At 42.5% G+C, this 19,558-nt stretch overlaps 1 protein-coding gene across 7 annotated transcripts in view; it reads left to right on the forward strand.

Moving 5' to 3' along the window:
• Positions 1-19,558, forward strand: part of PUM1 (pumilio RNA binding family member 1) — a 56,609-nt gene that overhangs the window by 15,193 nt on the left and 21,858 nt on the right. For 3 of the 7 annotated variants that reach the window (XM_075195895.1, XM_075195897.1, XM_075195896.1), the window contains exons 4-16: positions 2,739-2,847; positions 3,119-3,363; positions 3,893-4,059; positions 12,040-12,310; positions 12,424-12,517; positions 14,195-14,311; positions 14,788-14,939; positions 15,351-15,489; positions 15,691-15,834; positions 15,994-16,278; positions 16,434-16,670; positions 16,985-17,252; positions 17,580-17,709. In XM_075195895.1, coding sequence (XP_075051996.1) covers positions 2,739-2,847; positions 3,119-3,363; positions 3,893-4,059; positions 12,040-12,310; positions 12,424-12,517; positions 14,195-14,311; positions 14,788-14,939; positions 15,351-15,489; positions 15,691-15,834; positions 15,994-16,278; positions 16,434-16,670; positions 16,985-17,252; positions 17,580-17,709 — 2,358 coding nt within the window. The remainder of the gene's footprint in view (positions 1-2,738; positions 2,848-3,118; positions 3,364-3,892; positions 4,060-12,039; positions 12,311-12,423; positions 12,518-14,194; positions 14,312-14,787; positions 14,940-15,350; positions 15,490-15,690; positions 15,835-15,993; positions 16,279-16,433; positions 16,671-16,984; positions 17,253-17,579; positions 17,710-19,558) is intronic. The other 4 variants (XM_075195898.1, XM_075195899.1, XM_075195900.1 and 1 more) reach the window with 4 other exon arrangements.

Raw genomic sequence — 19,558 nt, forward strand, 5'->3', positions numbered from 1 at the left:
CGACATTTACTGTACAGTTGTACTTGTTTTCTGTTGTTGTAGACTGTTTATAGCAGTAGTGAACAAGTTTAATGGCTTCCTGCGGTGCTGTTCCATTGCAAGTGAGCTTGGGGACGGTCAGTGCAGTTTCATTACAGTGGTTCAAGGTTTTAATCTATGGCTACCTCTATTATTTTTCTCCTTACGGCTCTATACTCACTTGCCAAGACTACTCAGCTCACTGTTTCAATATGAAATTTGTTCTATTATACCAGCTTGCACAACTCTCAACAGATTTAACATTTTGCAGTGAAGTTATGATTTGGGAAGTAAAACGCATATATGAGACATTTGATGCCAGATCATTATATCATAACCGCATACCTCCCAACTGTCCCGCTGATCGCATAATCGCATGCCTCCCAACTGATTCAACGGACAGTCCCAATTTTATGTTTGTCCCAGGGGTGGGAATGTTGGGGGAAGGGAAGTATGGAGTAGGCAGCACTCGTGGTGTGGCCACACCCCCTCTACCGCTGCCAGGGACAGACATATTGTGAGGTATTAATCACACGCATAGGAACAACGCGTTCCGCAGGTCCATTGTGAGGTACCAGATGAAGGGCCTGCTTACCAACAACATGTTTCTATGTTTACGTCTATAATATAATTACCTGGCTGCGTGTCTTCTGGATATGTATTCATGAATGTGAATTTCTCAGATTTGTGTCACTTAGGTGCGACGGCACACTTATAAACTAGCAGAAACAATTGTATTTGTGTTTTGTCTAGCAAATATGATTTGTGTGAAGATGGTGATTGCTAGACTAAAGCTAGTGTTCATGAATTATGCTGCTTACTAGAAGCAAGTTTTATGGCACATAGTTTTAAATAGTAACACTCACATGTCCCAAAATAAAAAATAATTTTTTTTCCCATCTGCAACTGCCCAGTTTTGGGGAGCAGAATTCGCTGTAGGACTCCAGTTCTTGGCTGACCCGTTGTGGTAGTCTGCTGCTGTAGCCCATGCAACTCCATGGTTTAAACTGTTGTGCATTCAGAGATCCTCTTATGTATACCACTGTTATAACGGATGGTTATTTGAGTTACTGTTGCCCTTCTGATGGATTGAACAAGTCTGGGTATTCTCTTCTGATCTCCTTAACAAGGCGTTTTTGCTAACACTGGAAAACTGTAAACTCTAGAGACAATGGTGCGTAAAAATCCCAAGAGATCAGCAGTGAGATACTCAAACCACCCTGTCTGGCACCAACAACCATTCCACGGTCAAAGTCACTTAGATCACATTCCTTTACCATTTTGGTATTTGATCTTAAAGACAGCTGAACCTATGAATGTTTGTATGCATTTTAATCTATTTCTTTAAATAGAAATTGGGCACATTTGTTTGAATAAAATGGTTCAATAGAAAAAAAAATAAAAATCTTCAACTCCAAAGAGTTTGTAATTGTTAATGTTTTTTTAATATTTTTGTAGGTAAATAGCACTTGGCTCTGATTTTGTACAAAAGTGGCTAATAACTAGTCTCATAACCAAGGTCTCTATAAGAGTTAATTGTAAATCTAATGGCTTAAACCCTGCACCTGTAATAAGCTGAGGCCTTACTAAACAATCAAGACACTGAGTGACCCTTATTGAAGTACACTTGTTTTGGTGTCAGGGGGCATCTGGATGCTTTGTCTCTGCTTTGGAGGGAGGGCATAACTCAAGGAGAACTTATTAGAAGCAAGCTAGGAAAAGTGATTCCTATTTTCTGGCTCAGTTTGAGGATTGACTTGATTAAACTGTCAACTACATCAGTGTCTGTTAGAAGAACCCTGAGTCTTTCCTGGTTTTAAACCCACCTATCTGATTGAGGGTAAACTTAAGTCAGTGACTGACTTACAATTAGAAGAAAGGAGAAGTCTCTTATTGCAGTGGAGTGCTGTGTGTACTTGAAACCATGGTTTGCTTAAACACAGAATAAAAGGCTACTACCGTATTACATGCAAAGCAATTTTTTTTATCTCTGCTACATTACTTAATAAGTGTTTGATTTTTAGTCTGCATCTTATTGAATGGATTCCCTAAAGAGTTGTCTTGATTTAGACTCAGGGTGAAGTGAATGCAACAATAAAATAGTGAAAATGATTTAATCAGTGCTGTAGATTCAGTGTAACTGCTGTATTTTTGAAAAATAAAATCTCATAACATAAATGTGAATGCTAGAACCTTCCTTGAAAGATCAACATGTGTTTTTTTTGTATTTGCTCATCGATCCACTGTACCTTTTAATCTGGTTCAGGTTTTGTGAGAGGCCTATATAGCCAGAGCTGACAGCCATATTCTGCCACCAATCCAGTAAAAGTAGTGCTGTACAGCTTCTTTTGTGGCATGACGGGACATAATTCTTGAGACACATACACTGAAGAAACGTATACAGAATAAGTTTCAAAATAATTATAACAGTAAGTAGTCCCAAACTATTGGGTATTTGTCAATGGGACCACCTGCTAGTTGGGAGATGGAAGATAATAGTCGCTATAAGTTCTTGTTGGAAGTTACACACTGTTGATATATTATCTGTGAGGAGACTTACGCTGTGCTACCTTTTATATCTCGACATTCTGAGACTTTTTGTACATGAATAATTTCTATACTTTTGAACCTTTCTCAGAAGGGGGGGGGGGAGATTTTAATGGGGTTAATAGCCTCTCTTTCCTTTTGGTGATATTTATTCAAAATGTTTGTCTCCCAAGCAACTGTTGCCTGGCAAAAAATTCTGGGAGCCCGATGACTCCAACAAGGATGGACCAAAAGGCATTTTTCTGGGGGATCAATGGCGAGAGAGTGCATGGGGGGCGTCAGGTGAGTGAATTTGGTGCTTAAGGTGTTTGTCACCAGACTGCTTGTAGTATTGGCACCAATACAATAACTAACTTCCTAATATTCTGTATAGCTTATAGTGGTTTGTGGTGGGAGGGAAGGGGTTACAGCTGTTTAAGCATTTGGCATATTAAATTGTTAGTTTGATCAAAATGGTTAATGTTAGTTGGTTACCTCTGGTCAGCTGTAATACTTACTGTCTAAAGGCTTTAATACATTTGTTTTCTAACACTTCCCCTTCCGTACTCTTTAGATCATTCAGTCTCCCAGCCTATCATGGTCCAGAGGCGACCAGGTCAGGGATTTCATGTTGGCAGCGAGGTGAACTCTGTGCTCTCCCCTCGTTCTGAAAGCGGTGGTCTGGGAGTCAGCATGGTGGAGTATGTTCTCAGCTCCTCTCCTGGAGACAACTGCCTGAGGAAAGGAGGATTCGTAAGTGCCTCTCCCTTAATACAAACAAGGGGGGCCCTTCGATTGCCAAGATATAGAAAAATGCAGGTAAAAACAAAGATGGCTGCACTCACCCAGTCAGAATCTGTAATACAGTGTCACTGCTTTTTGTAGGCTACCAGATTCAGGCTGACTGTGAAAGCCACATTGTTTGTTCCTGATTTGAATGGTTAGGTCCATTTAGCTTGCAGTACGTTTTTTTTATTATACAGTTTTTTTTATTTTCTTTAAGACTGCTACTTTGAATACTACTTCAAACACCACATTATTCATGCTGCTGTCTGCCTAAACATTGTAAGATACTTTTGTAAAAGCCATGTTTGCAACAACGCAGATAGCACTTATCCTAATTTCTAGATCACACTTTAGGAATTTTCATTGGTACATGTTTCAGAACAGATGGTTCACTTCCCAAGATTTGTGATCAAACAAATTCTGATGTCATGGACCTCTCCTTTGTCCCTAAGGAACGAGGAAATCCATTTCTCCAGGGCTTATGTGCATAACACTTGGGTGATGGCAAATCTAAGGCAAGGTAGTGAAGCAGTCCTATTTAAAAGCATTTTCTTTATTTCAGGGTACTCGAGATCCAGAAGGAGATGAGAATGACAAGGGTGATAAAAAGAGCAAAGGTGTTTATGAAGGGGACAAGTTAGGAGACCTTAAGGAGGAAGGGGATAGTATGGATAAGGCTAATGGGCTGCCCGTCCAGAATGGGATCGATGGTGATGTAAAGGATTTCAGGTGAGACATACAAGTGTGTGCATATAAACACACACAGATTTGGTTATCTAATCCTTTTAATGTTTTATCACCAGTTATGTATGTGTGCATGTAAGTTTCCTTGCTGAAAACTGAACAATGTTCTTGAATGGGATACTCCAGCACAAGCAATTTCCAGTTTTACTTCAGAAGTAAAGCTGCTTTATTGGGTTAAATCCCCAGTGTTGCACGAAGTTGAGCATTAAAATGTTAATCTAGATTTAGAGGTTTAACCCAATAAATCTTATCTGCTTCAGTTATAGAACGTCAGTCACTTAGATTAAGTATATTATATTGTTAAGATGTTTGTTTATATCTGTGCAGCAATTGTTAAGATATGTTGCAGTTTGTGTATATGTACTAATTACTTTTTATTAATTGCAACATTGCGATGCTTGGAAAATGCATAGTTTCATCAGAGTTTCCAACTCAATGGGTGTAATGTGATATTGTTGTTCTCCCTGACTATAGCAGCAATCTTTTAAACATGGTTTCTTTAAAAAAAATTATGTTTAATTTACTACAGTTATTGTTTGTATCTGTGTCCTTATATAGTATAACCCAATGTGATTTTTAATGTATTTAAAATTCTTAATGCATTGCTCTTGTGCATGATTTTGTTGCTCCTTCTAAGTTGGGGATACAAAACGGCTCCTTGATAAGCTAAATTGAGGACACCGAGGAGGGCGTCACAAATTGTTAGGAATGAGTGGAGGTGTGTAGTTCAAGGGACTCTTAGACAGGTATTGTAGCCATCCCGTTAGGTGTCATTTTTACTAAAATCCTCACATTTTTAGGAGTTTGAATATTTTCTCATGGATTGAGTACTTCCAACAGTTTGTATACATCGGCAACAGTGATAATAAAGTATTGGTGGGAAAGATAGAAAACTAGAGTGTATAGTCATGGCGCTTTCTAGGCACTAATGTAGCCTTTGGGGCAACCACTTCTCCATCTCTCGTTTAATGACCGCCTTTCATTCTGCACCTTTGTACACAGGAATGTGAGGCACCACACATGACTTTGTTCCCATTATTGTTTCTTAAGAGGTGCACAGACATCAAAAAAGAATAGAAATGATAGTTGAGTCCTTCCAAGCTAATCATATCTAAAAAAAGTAAATTTCTATTTCATCCAGTCTGGGGGACACTGCTTACCATGGGGAGCACGGGAGTTGGCACCTAGCTAGTTAATCTTTAGCACTGCTGACAGATCCCTCCCCTCTACAATCCCCCCGCCTCTTCCTCCTCAGTTTTTTTCTTGGTGCCCAAAGGAGTTGGGCTTATTAGAAATAGCTAGTAATTTTATTTCATTTATTTTTATATAACTTTGATTTTTCTTTAATTTTTTTCAATAGAGTTAGGTTAGGGCAGAGCTGGGAGTGTGTTCTATATAGAGAACACACTCGCAGAAGCTGGGCAGCGGTGGCCGCACTCTGTCAGAGAGAGTAGACTGCTCTCGATGGCAGAACATTAGCGGTCACAGTACAGAGTGACAAGCGGTCTCAGGACCGCTGTCACTCTTGCAGGCTCCAACGATAACCGGCGCTGCCATTAGGCATAGAGCGCCGCTTATCGTATTACCTCGCCGGCGGCCATGATTACATCAACGGACCACGGAGGTACACGAAAAGAAAGGAGGAGAGTCGGGGGCCATACCAAGATCCTCCCTCAGGTGAATAGGAGGGGGCATCGGGGTATTAACGCTGTAGGAGACTTTATCAAGAGGCCTCCATAACTTTGCCAGAGATATCGATAAGTTCCTTTAAAAAAAAAGACAGAAAGCTGCAGAGGGGGAACTATCACAAGAGCTCCCCTGCTCTTCAGCACAGATGGTACAGTCCAGTCCTCTGGCGCCAAACAGAAGCCCGGGAAGGAACTTATCTGGAGGGAGCAGGCACCAGGACACTGCTGTTGGACTTCTCCCCTGAGTGGCCCTTTTGGCTAAGTACCAAAACCTTTCTTTAACCATTTACAGACTGTTTTTGTGGTTACAGGAGGGAGGCTAGTAGGATTGTTGAAATCTTCTTACTTGCGCATATACCTTTTAATCTGTTACACACATACAAGTACAGCTTTTATTACACATTAGTCTGTTACTTGTTGTCTACTCTGTCTCTCTCAAAATATCTTTATCTAAGTGTGTTTGGTGTGCTTTTCCTTTTTAAAATGTCAGAAAAAGGAAAAGGCCCTATGGCAAAATATTTTACATGTTCAGTGTGTAAAGTTAAATTACCAAATGGGCAGAAAGACCCATTGGCAGTCTGCGAAGGAGAGGTCCCCTCTGCGCAAACCCAGCTACTTCCAGCCCCACTGATGGAAGAACCGGCCTGGGTAGCTTCCCTGACAGTCGGTTTCCTCTTTAGCACAGATTATCTCCCAATCTACTCAATTGTTATCTAGTGTGGCAGCCTCTGTGACTAATAATGCTATTACACCTGTGGGGCTCCCCGCTGCCACAGTTTCTACTGAAACGGCTATAGCAGGACCTTCTTCTTTGCTTACGGACCAGCCGCCTGTACCCACAGAACCTGCATGGTCCTCAGCATTTATAAAGGGTTTGGACAAACTTGACCAGTTACTTGAATCCCCAAACCTGCCCCCAGCTATAAGAAAGCGGCTTAGATCCGCTAATCCGCTCATGGTCCTTTCAGATTCAGAGGGATTTTCAGAAAAGGAAAGAGAATCAAATTTGGATTCTGACCAGGTTCAATCCTTGGAACAGGAAGAAAACACTAAATATCAGTTTATTGATGATTTGGTTTTAGCGGTGAGGCAAGCGTTGGACCTCCCAGAAATGGAGGATCCTAGTCCTAGAGACAGAAGTCTCTTTAAGAAGGTCAAAAGGAAGGTTATTCGTTTTCCCCCTTCTGTAGAACTCAAAGATATTGCTGAGAGAGCCTGGAAACAGCCTGATAAAAAGTTCTCTGTTCCAAAGAGGTTCTCTTCCCTGTATCTGTTACAGGAGGAGGACGTGGCTCGCTGGGAGGAAATTCCGAAAGTAGATACTCCAGTAGCCCCTTTGGCCCGACACACTCTCCTTCCAGCCCCGGGCTCAGCAACTCTGCAAGATACCACTGACCGCAGAGTGGAATCCCAGTTAAAATCTATATTTGTAGCAGCGGGTTCTTCCTTTAGACCCACTTTTGCTTCAGCTTGGGTTGCTAAAGCCATGGAAGCATGGGCAGAGCAACTGACACAGACCTTACAGGAACCAGAATTGATTTACCCTAGCTTTACATTTAAAGGAGGCGTCGGGGTACATTTATGAGGCGGCTCAGAGCACAGCATCTGTGTCCTCCTCTATTCAGGCTGCGTCAGTTTCAGCAAGAACAACGTTATGGCTGAAATCCTGGGAAGGGGATTCTGAATCAAAGAAATCCATGGAATCCATTACTTTTTCTGCAGCAGGTCTGTTTGGCCCGGAATTAGATAATGATTTCCCAGGCAACAGGGGCCAAGACCACCTCTTTGCCGGTTTTCTCCGGTAGAGGTCGGACCCCACGGTTTAGCTCCCTTCGTCAGTCCTTTCGGGGAACATCCTTGCCCAGGGGACAGTCGTTTAAGGGTAGACAACCGAGTTCTTGAGGCTCGTCCATCAGAGGCAGGTCCTCGTTTGCAGCTAGGTGCCAGGCCTCCAAGACTCCGGAGAAGCCTGCGTCCTGACTGCCATTCTATTCTCCAAGAGGTGGCGCTGGTGGGGGTACGTCTGACTCTTTTTCAGGAACAGTGGGTAGCGTCATGTCAAGACCCTTGGATTCGGGACATTATTTCAAGAGGGTACATGATAGATCTAATGGGGCCGATACCAGAGCACTTCTTTGTAAGCCCGCTACCCCGAGATCCACAAAGAAGACAGGCAATGCAGGCCTGTGTCGCCTCTCTTCTTTCGCAAAGAGTTATTTGCAGGGTCCCAGACAACCAGAAAAGAAAAGGTTTTTATTCAAATCTTTTTCTGGTCAAGAAGCCGGACGGGTCATTTCGACCCATTTTAAACCTAAAGAGCCTCAATGTGCACTTACGAGTGGACAAATTTCGAATGGAGTCCCTGCGGTCGGTGATAAACGACCCAGAGAAGGATCAGTTTATGGCGTCCATAGACATAAAAGATGCTCTTCCTTTCGGCCTCTCCACAGCTCCAAGGGTCTTCACGAAGATCATGTTGGTGATGGCAGCGTGTCTTCACCTACAGGGAGTTCAGGTTGTCCCTTATTTAGATGATCTACTCATCAAATCCTCCTCAGAGATTTGCTTACGTCAGCACTTATCACTCACCATAGCGGTCCTCGAGAGCCATGGGTGGCTGATAAACTTAAAGAAATCCCAGATGGTTCCGTGTCAACGCATGGTCTTCCTGATGCTCATCATGGATACCAGTCGGCAGAAGGTGTTCCTGCCTACGGAGAAGATCAGTTCAATCCGGGCTATAACAACTCAGGTCTTGTCCTCTCCCAATCCCTCAATTCATTTGTGCATGCGGCTGCTTGGGAAGATGGTGGCCTCCTTCGAAACGATCCCCTTCGGTCGGGCTCATTCTCGATGCTTCCAGTGGGATCTGTTACAGAAATGGTCAGGATCCCACCTACGTTTGGATCTCCAGAGGATCTCTCTGTCTCCGGGGACGAGAGAATCGCTCCAGTGGTGGCTGAATCAGGATCACATGTCGGTGGGCAGGTCTTTCGCTCCATGGTCATTGATCATAGCCACAACAGACGCCAGCCTAAGATGTTGGGGGGCGGTAATCCTGCACCTCCGGCTCCAGGGACTTTGGTCTGTTCAGGAATCAGCCTTGTCAATAAATGTGATGGAGTTGAAGGCAATTCTTTTAGCTCTTTGGGGGGCACAGACCCTCCTTCGGGGCCACCCTGTCAGAGTTCAGTCCGACAATGCCACGGCTGTGGCATATGTCAACAGGCAGGGAGGAACCAGGAGTGCAGCCGCAATGAAAATTGCAGCTCAGATTTTTGCTTGGGCAGAACAGTACGTTCCAGCAATTTCGGCAGTGTTCATTGCGGAAAGAATTGGGAGGCCGACTACCTAAGTCGAAATCAAATGATGCCGGGGGGGAGTGGTCACTCCATCCGGAAGTATTTCAGTCTCTAGTTCAGAGATGGGGTCTTCCGGATATAGATCTCATGGCCTCCAGACACGACAAAAAAGTTCACAGGTTTTGCGCAAGGGCAAAAAAAAACCTTAGCGGTAGCAGTGGACGTAATGACGATGTCATGGGAATTCAGGTTGGGATACCTGTTTCCTCCGATTCCCATGCTTCCTCGCGTGCTCAGACGAGTAAGGCAAGGCGGTCTGCCGGTAATTCTAATAGCTCCCTTATGGCCGCGTCGAGTGTGGTACGCATACATAATCTCAATGGCGGAAGGACAAGGATTTCGTCTTCCGTCACGAAACGACCTTCTTCAAGGTCCCAGTCCTGCTCAGTTTAACGGCATGGCTGTTGAAGCCAGCCTCTGGAGGGCTAGGGGTTTTTCCTCCAGTGTAGTGAACACTATGATGCGAGCTCGAAAGCCAGTTTCAGCTCGCATCTATCATCGGATTTGGCGAGCCTATATCGGATGGTGCGAAAATAGGACATGTCGCACATCTTCCTTTCGTCTCCCTTGCTTATTGGCTTTTCTTCAGGGTGGGCTGGAAGCAGGGCTTCGTTTAGGTTCCCTAAAGGTTCAGGTATCGGCACTGTCAGTCTTCTTTCAACTGAAATTAGCGGATTTGCCAGATATCAAGACTTTTCTTCAAGGAGTCTTACATATTCAACCTCCCTATGTTACGCCTACAGCACCGTGGGATCTTAACCTGGTACTGGACATGCTTAAAGGGCCTCCTTTTGAGCCTTTACTTGAGGCAGATTTTAGGTGTTTGACCTGGAAGGTTGTTTTTCTTTTGGCAATTGCATCGGCACGTAGGGTGTCGGAATTGGGAGCTCTGTCTTGCCGGGAACCATATCTGGTTTTTCACGAGGGCAGAGCGGTATTGGTATTGGCATCTCCCCTCTTTTGTTCCTAAAGTAGTGTCCTCCTTCCATTTGAACCAGGAAATTGAAGTTCCGGTTTTTTCATCTACCTCTCATTCTGATCTGCAGTCTATGGAAAAGTTAGTTGTGGTTAGGGCTCTCCGTATTTATGTCAAAAGAACATCTCAAATTAGACGTACCGATTCTCTGTTGGTTCTTTATGATTCTAACAAAAGAGGCTGGCCAGCCTCAAAACAGTCCGTTGCGAGATGGATTACGGCAACTATTAAGCAAGCTTACATAAGGGCTAACCGTCCTGTGCCAGAGAGACTTATGCCCATTCCACCAGATCAGTAGGGGCGTCGTGGGCAGCGAGAAATGGGTCTTCTGCTGACCAGCTTTGCAGGGCAGCCACCTGGTCTTCTGTCCACACATTTACCAAATTCTATCAATTTAATGTATTTGCATCCGCGGATGCAAATTTCGCTCGTAGTACTCTACGAGCGGGGCTTTCAGAGCGGTCCCACCCTTAGGGGGCTGCTTTAGAACGTCCCCTTGGTAAGCAGTGTCCCCCAGACTGGATGAAAGAAAAGAGGATTTATATACTTACGTTAAATTTGTTTCTCTGATTCCGTCTGGGGGACACTGCGATCCCTCCCTTCTGCCTTTCCTCTGTATGCTCTTGGTTGATTGACCTTTCTCCTTGGGGCTTTTTGAATTAACTGAGGAGGAAGAGGCGGGGAGATTGTAGAGGGGAGGGGCCTGTCAGCAGTGCTAAAGATTAACTAGCTAGGTGCCAACTCCCGTGCTCCCCATGGTAAGCAGTGTCCCCCAGACGGAATCGGAGAAACGGATTTAACGTAAGTATAAAAATCCTCTTTTTACCTGCATAAATTGCAGCATAAAATGAGTCCTATCTGTAGTAATATGGGTACATGCGACTAGAATTGCGCAATCTGTATGCTTTAACATGAACTCTAGTCCATTTTATCATACTGACTCCATTACTATCAAGTTTTCAGGGAAAGAAAAGTCCTACACTTGTGGCTTTTTCCTTAAATCTTAGTAAGTTCCCATATATACAAATAAAAAGCTTGTTTATGTTTTGGGTGTATTTCTAGGAATTTTTTTGTTTCCCCCCTATGATCTTAGTGTACTATCAAAATAAATGGGGAACAAGACGTTAAGTTCGCCATTAATATATTCCATACATATGCGTTTTTAGAGTTACAAAATAATGCTTTATTTCTGTTAGGAGCATAATTCCCTTTGCCTTTCTCCTTTTTCTCTTTCTGTGACTATAAATCCCAATTAGTTCACCCCCCAGCCTCTCCCATTCTCAATCCCCAACCTTACACTGCAATGAGGCTGAGAAAGAGGATTGTTGGGGAATATGCGCATAATGAGTGCCTTCCTGCTGAACTGAATTGGAGGGCTCACAAGGATGGCACCAGCAATGCAGATTAAAACATGACAGCATCTGGCGGGAGCTTGGTGCAGAGGCACGTAAATCAGTCAGATTGTGATTTTTGTTTTAGTTCTATATTAAAGCACAATATTTTATCATTGTATTCATTATTTATTTGTACAAATAATTGGTTGGTCAACATATAGAAATGAGTTAAAGATTTAAAAGTTACTTGCAGAAGTTTTGTTTTGATTTCAATATGTGTTTTAGAACTTGCTGGTAAACTGTAAAAAGCAGGAAAGGATTTTTCCCCTTTTACCTTTTATCATAGCCTGTTACCAGTTTCGCATTTTTTAGCTATTGAGTGCCTTACATGACCTCAGTCTTTTGAAACATTGATTGCTCTTTATTTTGCTTACACATTGAGCCTGTTAATTTTGAAAGAAAATGGCTAAACGTGCATAAAAAAGTCCCCATGTTTTCTTTAGGTATTAATGCAGCAATCGTTAAGAATTAGTATTAGAAACACTTACTATCACAAAGGCGCAAAGTAAGTAACTTTCAGTAATTTACTTTTGTTGTCCTTCCAGCCGTACCCCAGGCAACTGCCAGAACCCTGCAAGTGAGGTGGACCTTCTTGGACCAAGCCAAAATGGCTCTGAGGGACTTGCCCAACTGACCAACAGCAATGGAGCCAAACCAGTGGAGGATTTTGGCAGTATGGAGTCTCAAAGTATTCAGCTAGATCCCATGGAGCATGTTGGCATGGAACCCCTGCAGTTTGATTATCAAGGAAACCAAGTTCAAGTGGATTCAGGGGCTACTACAGTGGGCCTCTTTGACTACAATTCGCAGCAACAGGTAATCCTAACATGTTCCATATTGTACAACAGTTTATTTGGCTTACATCTTCAGGGCAGACAATACTTCTTATATGGTATATTATGTCACATTGAAGCACATTTCTTCTTCAGTTGTTCCAAAGACCGAACGCTCTCGCTGTCCAGCAACTCACAGCAGCTCAACAACAGCAATATGCCCTGGCAGCAGCTCACCAACCACACATAGGTAAGATGTCAGAGGATCCCTACTGTCTTGTAACAGAGACAAATGGAGTGACATTTGTAGTGAAGTTTTCTTGTAACGGGAATGCAATTTTTATATGTACATTACTTCTTGATAAAGCTGGGTACACACTACAGAAATTTCCACCAACTTTTTATGCAGAGCGATTTTACATGCGATCGATGGTCCGATCGCTCGGTCCATGGACTGCATACACACTAGCCTTGTTTAGGACGATAAAGGGAAGAGCGGACGTCCCTTTAGCGACTTTTTACAGTCATGTTGTCGTGAGCAATGATTGCAATTTCGTACACAATGAAGCAACATTTGCGGGGCATGTAACGAGATACCAAAGACATTAGCATGAAGGGGTAGAGCTTTCGTTATAGTTAACTCCCAAAACAGCATAAAAATAGAAGGCAACACTGTCTCTTCATTCATTCCTATTTGTAAACCTACAATGGCTACAGTAGTACAAGAACAAGCAACTGCACTTTTCCTGCTTCCTGTGGCAAGAAGACTGCAAGTATGGAACCAATAAGAAAGAAGGAGAAAGAGTAGCTCTTGTTGGAGCAAAGATTGGTTCAAGAGGAGAGACACGTTCTCTCATATGCCCCTGCTACAACAGATACGGGACAACAAACCCAGATGACTTTAAGAATTTTCTTCGTATGAATGATTCCACTTTTCAGAAACTGCTCCAACTAGTAACCCCTCTCATCCAGAGGGAGAAAACCCATTTAAGGAGACCCATACCACCAGAGCAAAGACTAGTGGCAACACTAAGATTGCCAACATAGATGCAAAGGGTAATAACACACGTGCTTTATACACATGTAATGGTCTGCAACCAGACAGGTGCAATACACATCGATCCAAAACACAAGCCTGTGATGTGCGCATACCGCACCACGTGGCACTGGGACAGACATCAAAAATTTACATACACACGCCCCCCAGGTCGAGGAAGTATTGGAGGATTGTCGTGGATCGGTCGGAAGTTTATACACACACTACACAATGGAAACGAGATTGGAACGAAAATATTAAATGGTACGACCAACCAAATGGGGCGACAATCGTCCATTTGGCCAGACTTTGGACCATCGTGTCACTACACACACTGACCCGACTTTTGAACGAGCGGTCGTATGTTGACTGATTATAGGACGAAAACCGTGTAGTGTGTACCTAGCTTAAGTGTAATACTTCAGACATAAAATGCCTCTGTCTGATAAAAGACAATGGTGTTAGTATTTGGTTAGCAAACATTACAATGTAAAATGTTTGTACAATGATATCAGATTCAGTAAGTGAACATTGCATGATTGTTCCTTTTACATTATACAGGGTGGGGAGGATGATGATTTAACAAGGGTGCCTTAGAATTCTCAATATGCATTTATGAAAAAAAAAAATACCTTGTGGAAAAGGGGTGGTGTGAAAATGTTGTATTAAGATCAACTTTTATTTCTGGTGTATTTCTGGTTTTGTTCGCACACTGCAGTAAAACTCTTTCTGGATATGGCTGATACAGTGCTGCAGGGAAAGTTGTTGTACTCCCATGCAATATAATTAAATTATGCTTTTTGTTTTACGCTTTGAGCAAATTAACTGATTACTCTGCTTCATGGTTACAAGTCACTTTACTTTTGTACTGAAGTTTGCTTTCACTGACAGGTATGTTTTCAGCAGGTTTAGCTCCCGCTGCATTTGTACCAAACCCTTACATCATTAGTGCAGCCCCACCCGGAACCGATCCCTATGCAGCAGGGCTGGCAGCAGCTGCAACACTCGGTAAGGACTCTGTCATGGGTGATCCTACTTGTTGTTGTTGGGTTTTGTTAGTGTTCAGTCATACGTACAGGTCCTGTATAAAAACGAACACTCTGTGCCTTTTTTATGTTTTTGTTTTAGTTTTTACTCATACACCCTATTGTGTTGGTTATGCACATTGGTGCAGCTAAACCAAGAAGGTTATGCGTTCCAAAATCTTTAGTGTTAAGGTTTTAGAATGCAATGATGTGAACTGCACAATTGACAGCTAATTGTTTTAATTTAAATGCACTTGTGTGTTTTTGGTTTTGTTTTTTTTAATGTATGAAAAGTACAATAATAAGGGTTGTATGTGAACAAGCCCTTAATTTATTCAATACTCTATTAAAATTAAATGCATCTCAATAAATGTAGTTGTTGCATTTTTGGATGAGTATAATTTGCATTGGACAGTTTTAAACATTGTGCTTTATAAGTAAATGGTTGTCTTTGTCTAGGTCCAGCCGTAGTTCCTCACCAATATTATGGTGTGACTCCCTGGGGGGTGTACCCTGCAAACATCTTCCAGCAGCAGGCGGCAGCTGCAGCAGCAGCAAACAACTCTGCGTCCCAACAGAATAATCCGCAGAATCAGCAAGGCCAGCAGCAAGTATGTTTTCTGTGTGTCCCTTCTCCCTTTTTTTCTTTACCGTAGTTTATGTCCTTCACACACACGTGTGCATGAAGGGAGATATGTAATTTGCTCTTTCTCCACTTTAAGTAACACTTCTTCTACATTCTCTGTCCACTTTTTCTTCTTCTACTCTTTCCTTATATTTTCTTTTTTCCGGCACCAAGACTTACGGTTTTTAGTGCAATGTTTCTCACCGCCTTTAGCACCTGTGTTTTGACCATTTACTCTATTATTTACTCTTCTAGTTTTTTGCCCACACTATTGTATGGCCTCTCATTGCAATATAGGGACTCTGTCCCTTTTTAGCCCCACCTCTGGTTGCATGTCTTTTGTCATCTATTTTTTCTCCTTATTCGCTCTTAAGTCCATGTTCTCCCCACATCTTAGGTTCTCCGTGCAGGAGGAAACCAGCGACCTCTTACTCCTAATCAGAATCAACAGGGACAACAAAATGATCAGCTAGTGGCAGCAGCTGCTGTGAATTCTGCCCTAGCTTTTGGGCAAGGGCTTGCTGCTGGCATGCCAGGTGTGTTCTGCATTATTTCATTGTTTGTAGTACATTTCTTTGTGCTTGATCTACTTTGTTAGTTTTTGGTTGTCCTCTAACCAAGTTGGGTGATGTATATTCCCCTATGAGTTGATAAACAACCAGTAATCTTACACCTCTAGTTATACATTTTTCCATTGTCATTTCCTTATCTTTTGCAATTTACCTTTTTTATGTTAGGATATCCGGTACTGGCTCCCGCTGCTTACTATGACCAAACAGGGGCCCTTGTTGTGAATACCGGAGCCAGAAATGGGTTGGGGGGTCCTGTTCGGTTGGTAGCTCCTGCACCTGTTATCATCAGTCCATCAGCAGCTCAAGCAGGTGAGTCGTTCCATTCGGTCCTTTGTCAAGTTTTTGTTTCCTCATACAAAAGTAGATCTTTACCCAGAAGATCTAATTTTTTTTAATGTGTGCTGTTTGCAGCTGTGTTAGTGTATGTGTATATGTTGTCTAATCTGTCTTCCTTTTGCATGTCTTTAGCTGTTGCAGCAGCAGCGGCTTCTGCAAATGGACCGGGTGGCACCACCAATGGACCCTTCCGTCAGTTGAATTCCCAGCAGCCTCAGGGACAGCCACAGCCACAGGGCAACCAGAATTTGGCATCAAGCTCTTTTTATGGCAACAACTCCCTGACTAATAATTCCCAAAGCAGCTCCTTGTTCTCACAGAGTTCGGGGCAACCAGCAAACAGTTCATTAGGGTTTGGGAGTAGTGGATCATTGGGAGCGACACTCAGTTCAGCTCTAGGTGGCTTTGGAACAGCAGGTGAGCTTAAAGAATCATGTAGGCAGAATTAAGTAAGAGAGTTTGCAATTTGTCCTTTGTAAGGTTAGACCGATAAATTAAATTACTTTTTGTAGATTGCTCACATTCTCATAATTACTGCAGATAAATAAGTTGTCTGTTTGCTCTACTTTCAGTTGCCAATTCTAACACTGGTAGTGGCTCTCGTCGTGATTCTCTGACTGGCAGCACTGACCTATACAAAAGGACTTCCAGTAGCTTGAATCCAATTGGCCATAGTTTCTACAATGGCCTTGGTTTCTCCTCTTCTCCTGGTCCTGTGGGCATGCCACTTCCTAGCCAGGGGCCCAGCCATTCCCAGACACCGCCACCATCTTTATCCTCCCATGGGTCGTCTTCCAGCCTCAATCTTGGTAAGTTACATTCAATGTGGATGCAACTTGTAACATGCTCATTAGTGCCTCTTATCCCACTTCTAATTTAACCCACTTCAAATTCAAACAATCAGACATCACTATTATTACTATTTCAGTTTGCACTGCCCTGGTGAAAAGTAATACCAGACTGATCACTATATATTACAGTGCTAACCACTAGGCCACCGTGCTGCCCATATGGAAGATGCTCTCATGTGGGACTTGTGCTTATAATTTTGCAGTGCTTTGATTTACATGTCTGTTATGCTCCAGGTCTTTTTAAAGTAAGTAATATATTTCTTTTACCCCAGGCGGGCTGACAAATGGCAGCGGGCGTTATATATCTGCTGCCCCAGGGGCAGAGGCTAAGTACCGCAGTGCAAGTAGTGCATCAAGCTTGTTCAGCCCAAGCAGCACCCTCTTTCCATCTTCCCGACTCCGGTATGGCATGTCTGATGTGATGCCATCAGGGAGAAGCAGATTGCTAGAGGACTTTCGGAACAACCGCTATCCCAACCTTCAGCTCAGAGAAATAGCTGGTCATATTATGGAGTTTTCCCAGGACCAGCATGGATCCAGGTAGCTTACACTCCTTACTTTTTAATAGCTTTTTTTTTTTTTCTTATTGTTTATGATCATAGAGACCCTTGCACATGACTTGTTTTGAAACAAATTTACTAAACCAATCCTTTTATAGTCCAAAAAAGGCAATGTGTTCTGTGAAATTGGAAAAAACATATCAGTAGTTATTGTAAATTTAAATGTGGTGTTAACCGAGTTATACTGCAGAGACACCATAACTCAGGATTACCTCCTTTTCTTTTTTTTTTTTTTTGCTAGGACATGGATATATAAATTAAAACCTCAATCTGTAGTAATCTTTAATGTTGTGTAATGGTCTAACAGGTTCATCCAATTGAAGCTTGAACGTGCGACTCCGGCAGAGAGGCAGTTGGTATTTAACGAGATCCTGCAGGCAGCCTACCAGCTCATGGTGGATGTGTTCGGAAACTACGTCATACAGAAATTTTTTGAGGTTGGTAATGTTCTTAACATGTTTGTTTACACAATTATATAGTGTGTAACACAGCCTTTCTGTCAAGAAGTCTATTTACATCAAAAACACTGTGTCCCACTATATTTGAATCTGTGTGCAAATATTTGAAATTAAAGAAGTAAATCTTGTAAACTTGTCGTAACATCCATTCAGCCATGGTTTAACCTCTTCTGTGAATGCCAGTCAGTTTTGTAGTTGGAAAATGTTTTGGCTCTTAACCCTAATTTCATGATCAAGATGAACAGCGTTTGTTTTTAATGAGAAAGCACATTATGGACAAAAGAATTCCGACGCTTGATTATTACAACTATTACACCAGCAGGGACTGTAATGACATTGTATTCAAATACATATATTTTAATATGGAGTTGGTTCCCCATTTGCAGCGATAACAGCTACCACTCTTCTTGGAAGGCTATCCATAAGATGTAGGAGTGTTTCTGTGGGAATTTGTGCCCATTCCTTTTGTAGAGCAATAGGTCTGCTGAGGTCAGACACTGATGTTGGACGAGAAGGCGTAGCTCGCAATCTCTTTTCCAGTTCATCCCAAAGGTGTTAGATAGGGTTGAGGTCAGGGCTCTGTGCGGGCTAGTCAAGTTCTTCCACACCGAACTTCTCAAACTATGTCTTTGTAGTCCTTGCTTTGTGCACTAGGCCACAGTAATGTTGGAATAGAAAAGGGCCTTCCCCAAACTCTTGCCACAAAGTTGGAAGCATAGCATTGTTCAAAATGACTTTGTATGCTGAAGCATTAAGATTGCCCTTCACTGGACATAAGAGGCCTAGCCCAAACCCTGAAAAACAGCCCCATACCATTATCCCTTCTCCACCTAACTTCACAGTTGGCGTACTGCAGTCAGGCAGGTAAGTCTCCCAGCATCTGCCAAACCCGGACTCAACCCATCTGGCTGCCAAACAGAGAAGTGATTTGTCACTTCACAGAACACATTTCCACTGCTCCACAGTCAAGTGTCAGTGTGCTTTGCACTACTCCTTCCGATACTTGGCATTGTTCTTGGTGATGTGAGGCTTGCATGTAGCTTCTCGCCCATGGAAACCCATTCTATTAAGCTCCCACTGCAGTTTTTGTGCTTACATTAATGCCAGTGAAGGTTTGGAACTCTTCAGCCATGGAATTAGCAGAGGTTTGGTGACTTTTACGCACCATACACATTAGCAGTCATTGACCCCGCTCTGTGATTTTACATGGTTTTTCACTTCATGGCTGAGTTGCTGTTGTTCCTAAACGCTTCCACTTTATTATAATATCACTTACAGTTAAGCGTGGAATATTCAGCAGGGATGAAATATAAAAAACAGTCTTATTGCAAAGGTGGCATCCTATCACAGTACCACACATTAAGCCACTGAGCTCTTCAGAATGACCCATTTTGTATCACAAATGTCTGCAAATGGAAACTGCATTACTAGGTGCTTGGTTTTATACACCTCTGGAAACGGATCTGATTGAAACACATCAATTCAATAATTAAGGTGTGGCCAAATATTTTTGCCCATATAGTGTATATACGTCGGCATTCCATGAGACAAGTCTTTAACATCCCAAGGGAAGCCACTAATAAGAGGGTTTAAGACCAGAGATATTCAAAGTAGACTGGAGTCTATCACAATGTAATACTGGCTTGATTTTCAGTCACTATTAGATCCAGTTTATACTGAATCTTGGTGCTTGAAATCGGGGAGATCTTTTAAAATCCTTGGTTACAAAAAAATATGGCGACAAAGGTTAAATAATGTCCCATAAGCTATAACCTATACTTGGAGTAAGTTGCTGATAACATCTTGATATTTTTTATAATGAATTTCC

This window comes from Mixophyes fleayi, chromosome 2 (genome assembly GCF_038048845.1).
Source record: "Mixophyes fleayi isolate aMixFle1 chromosome 2, aMixFle1.hap1, whole genome shotgun sequence".
NCBI lineage: Eukaryota > Metazoa > Chordata > Amphibia > Anura > Limnodynastidae > Mixophyes > Mixophyes fleayi.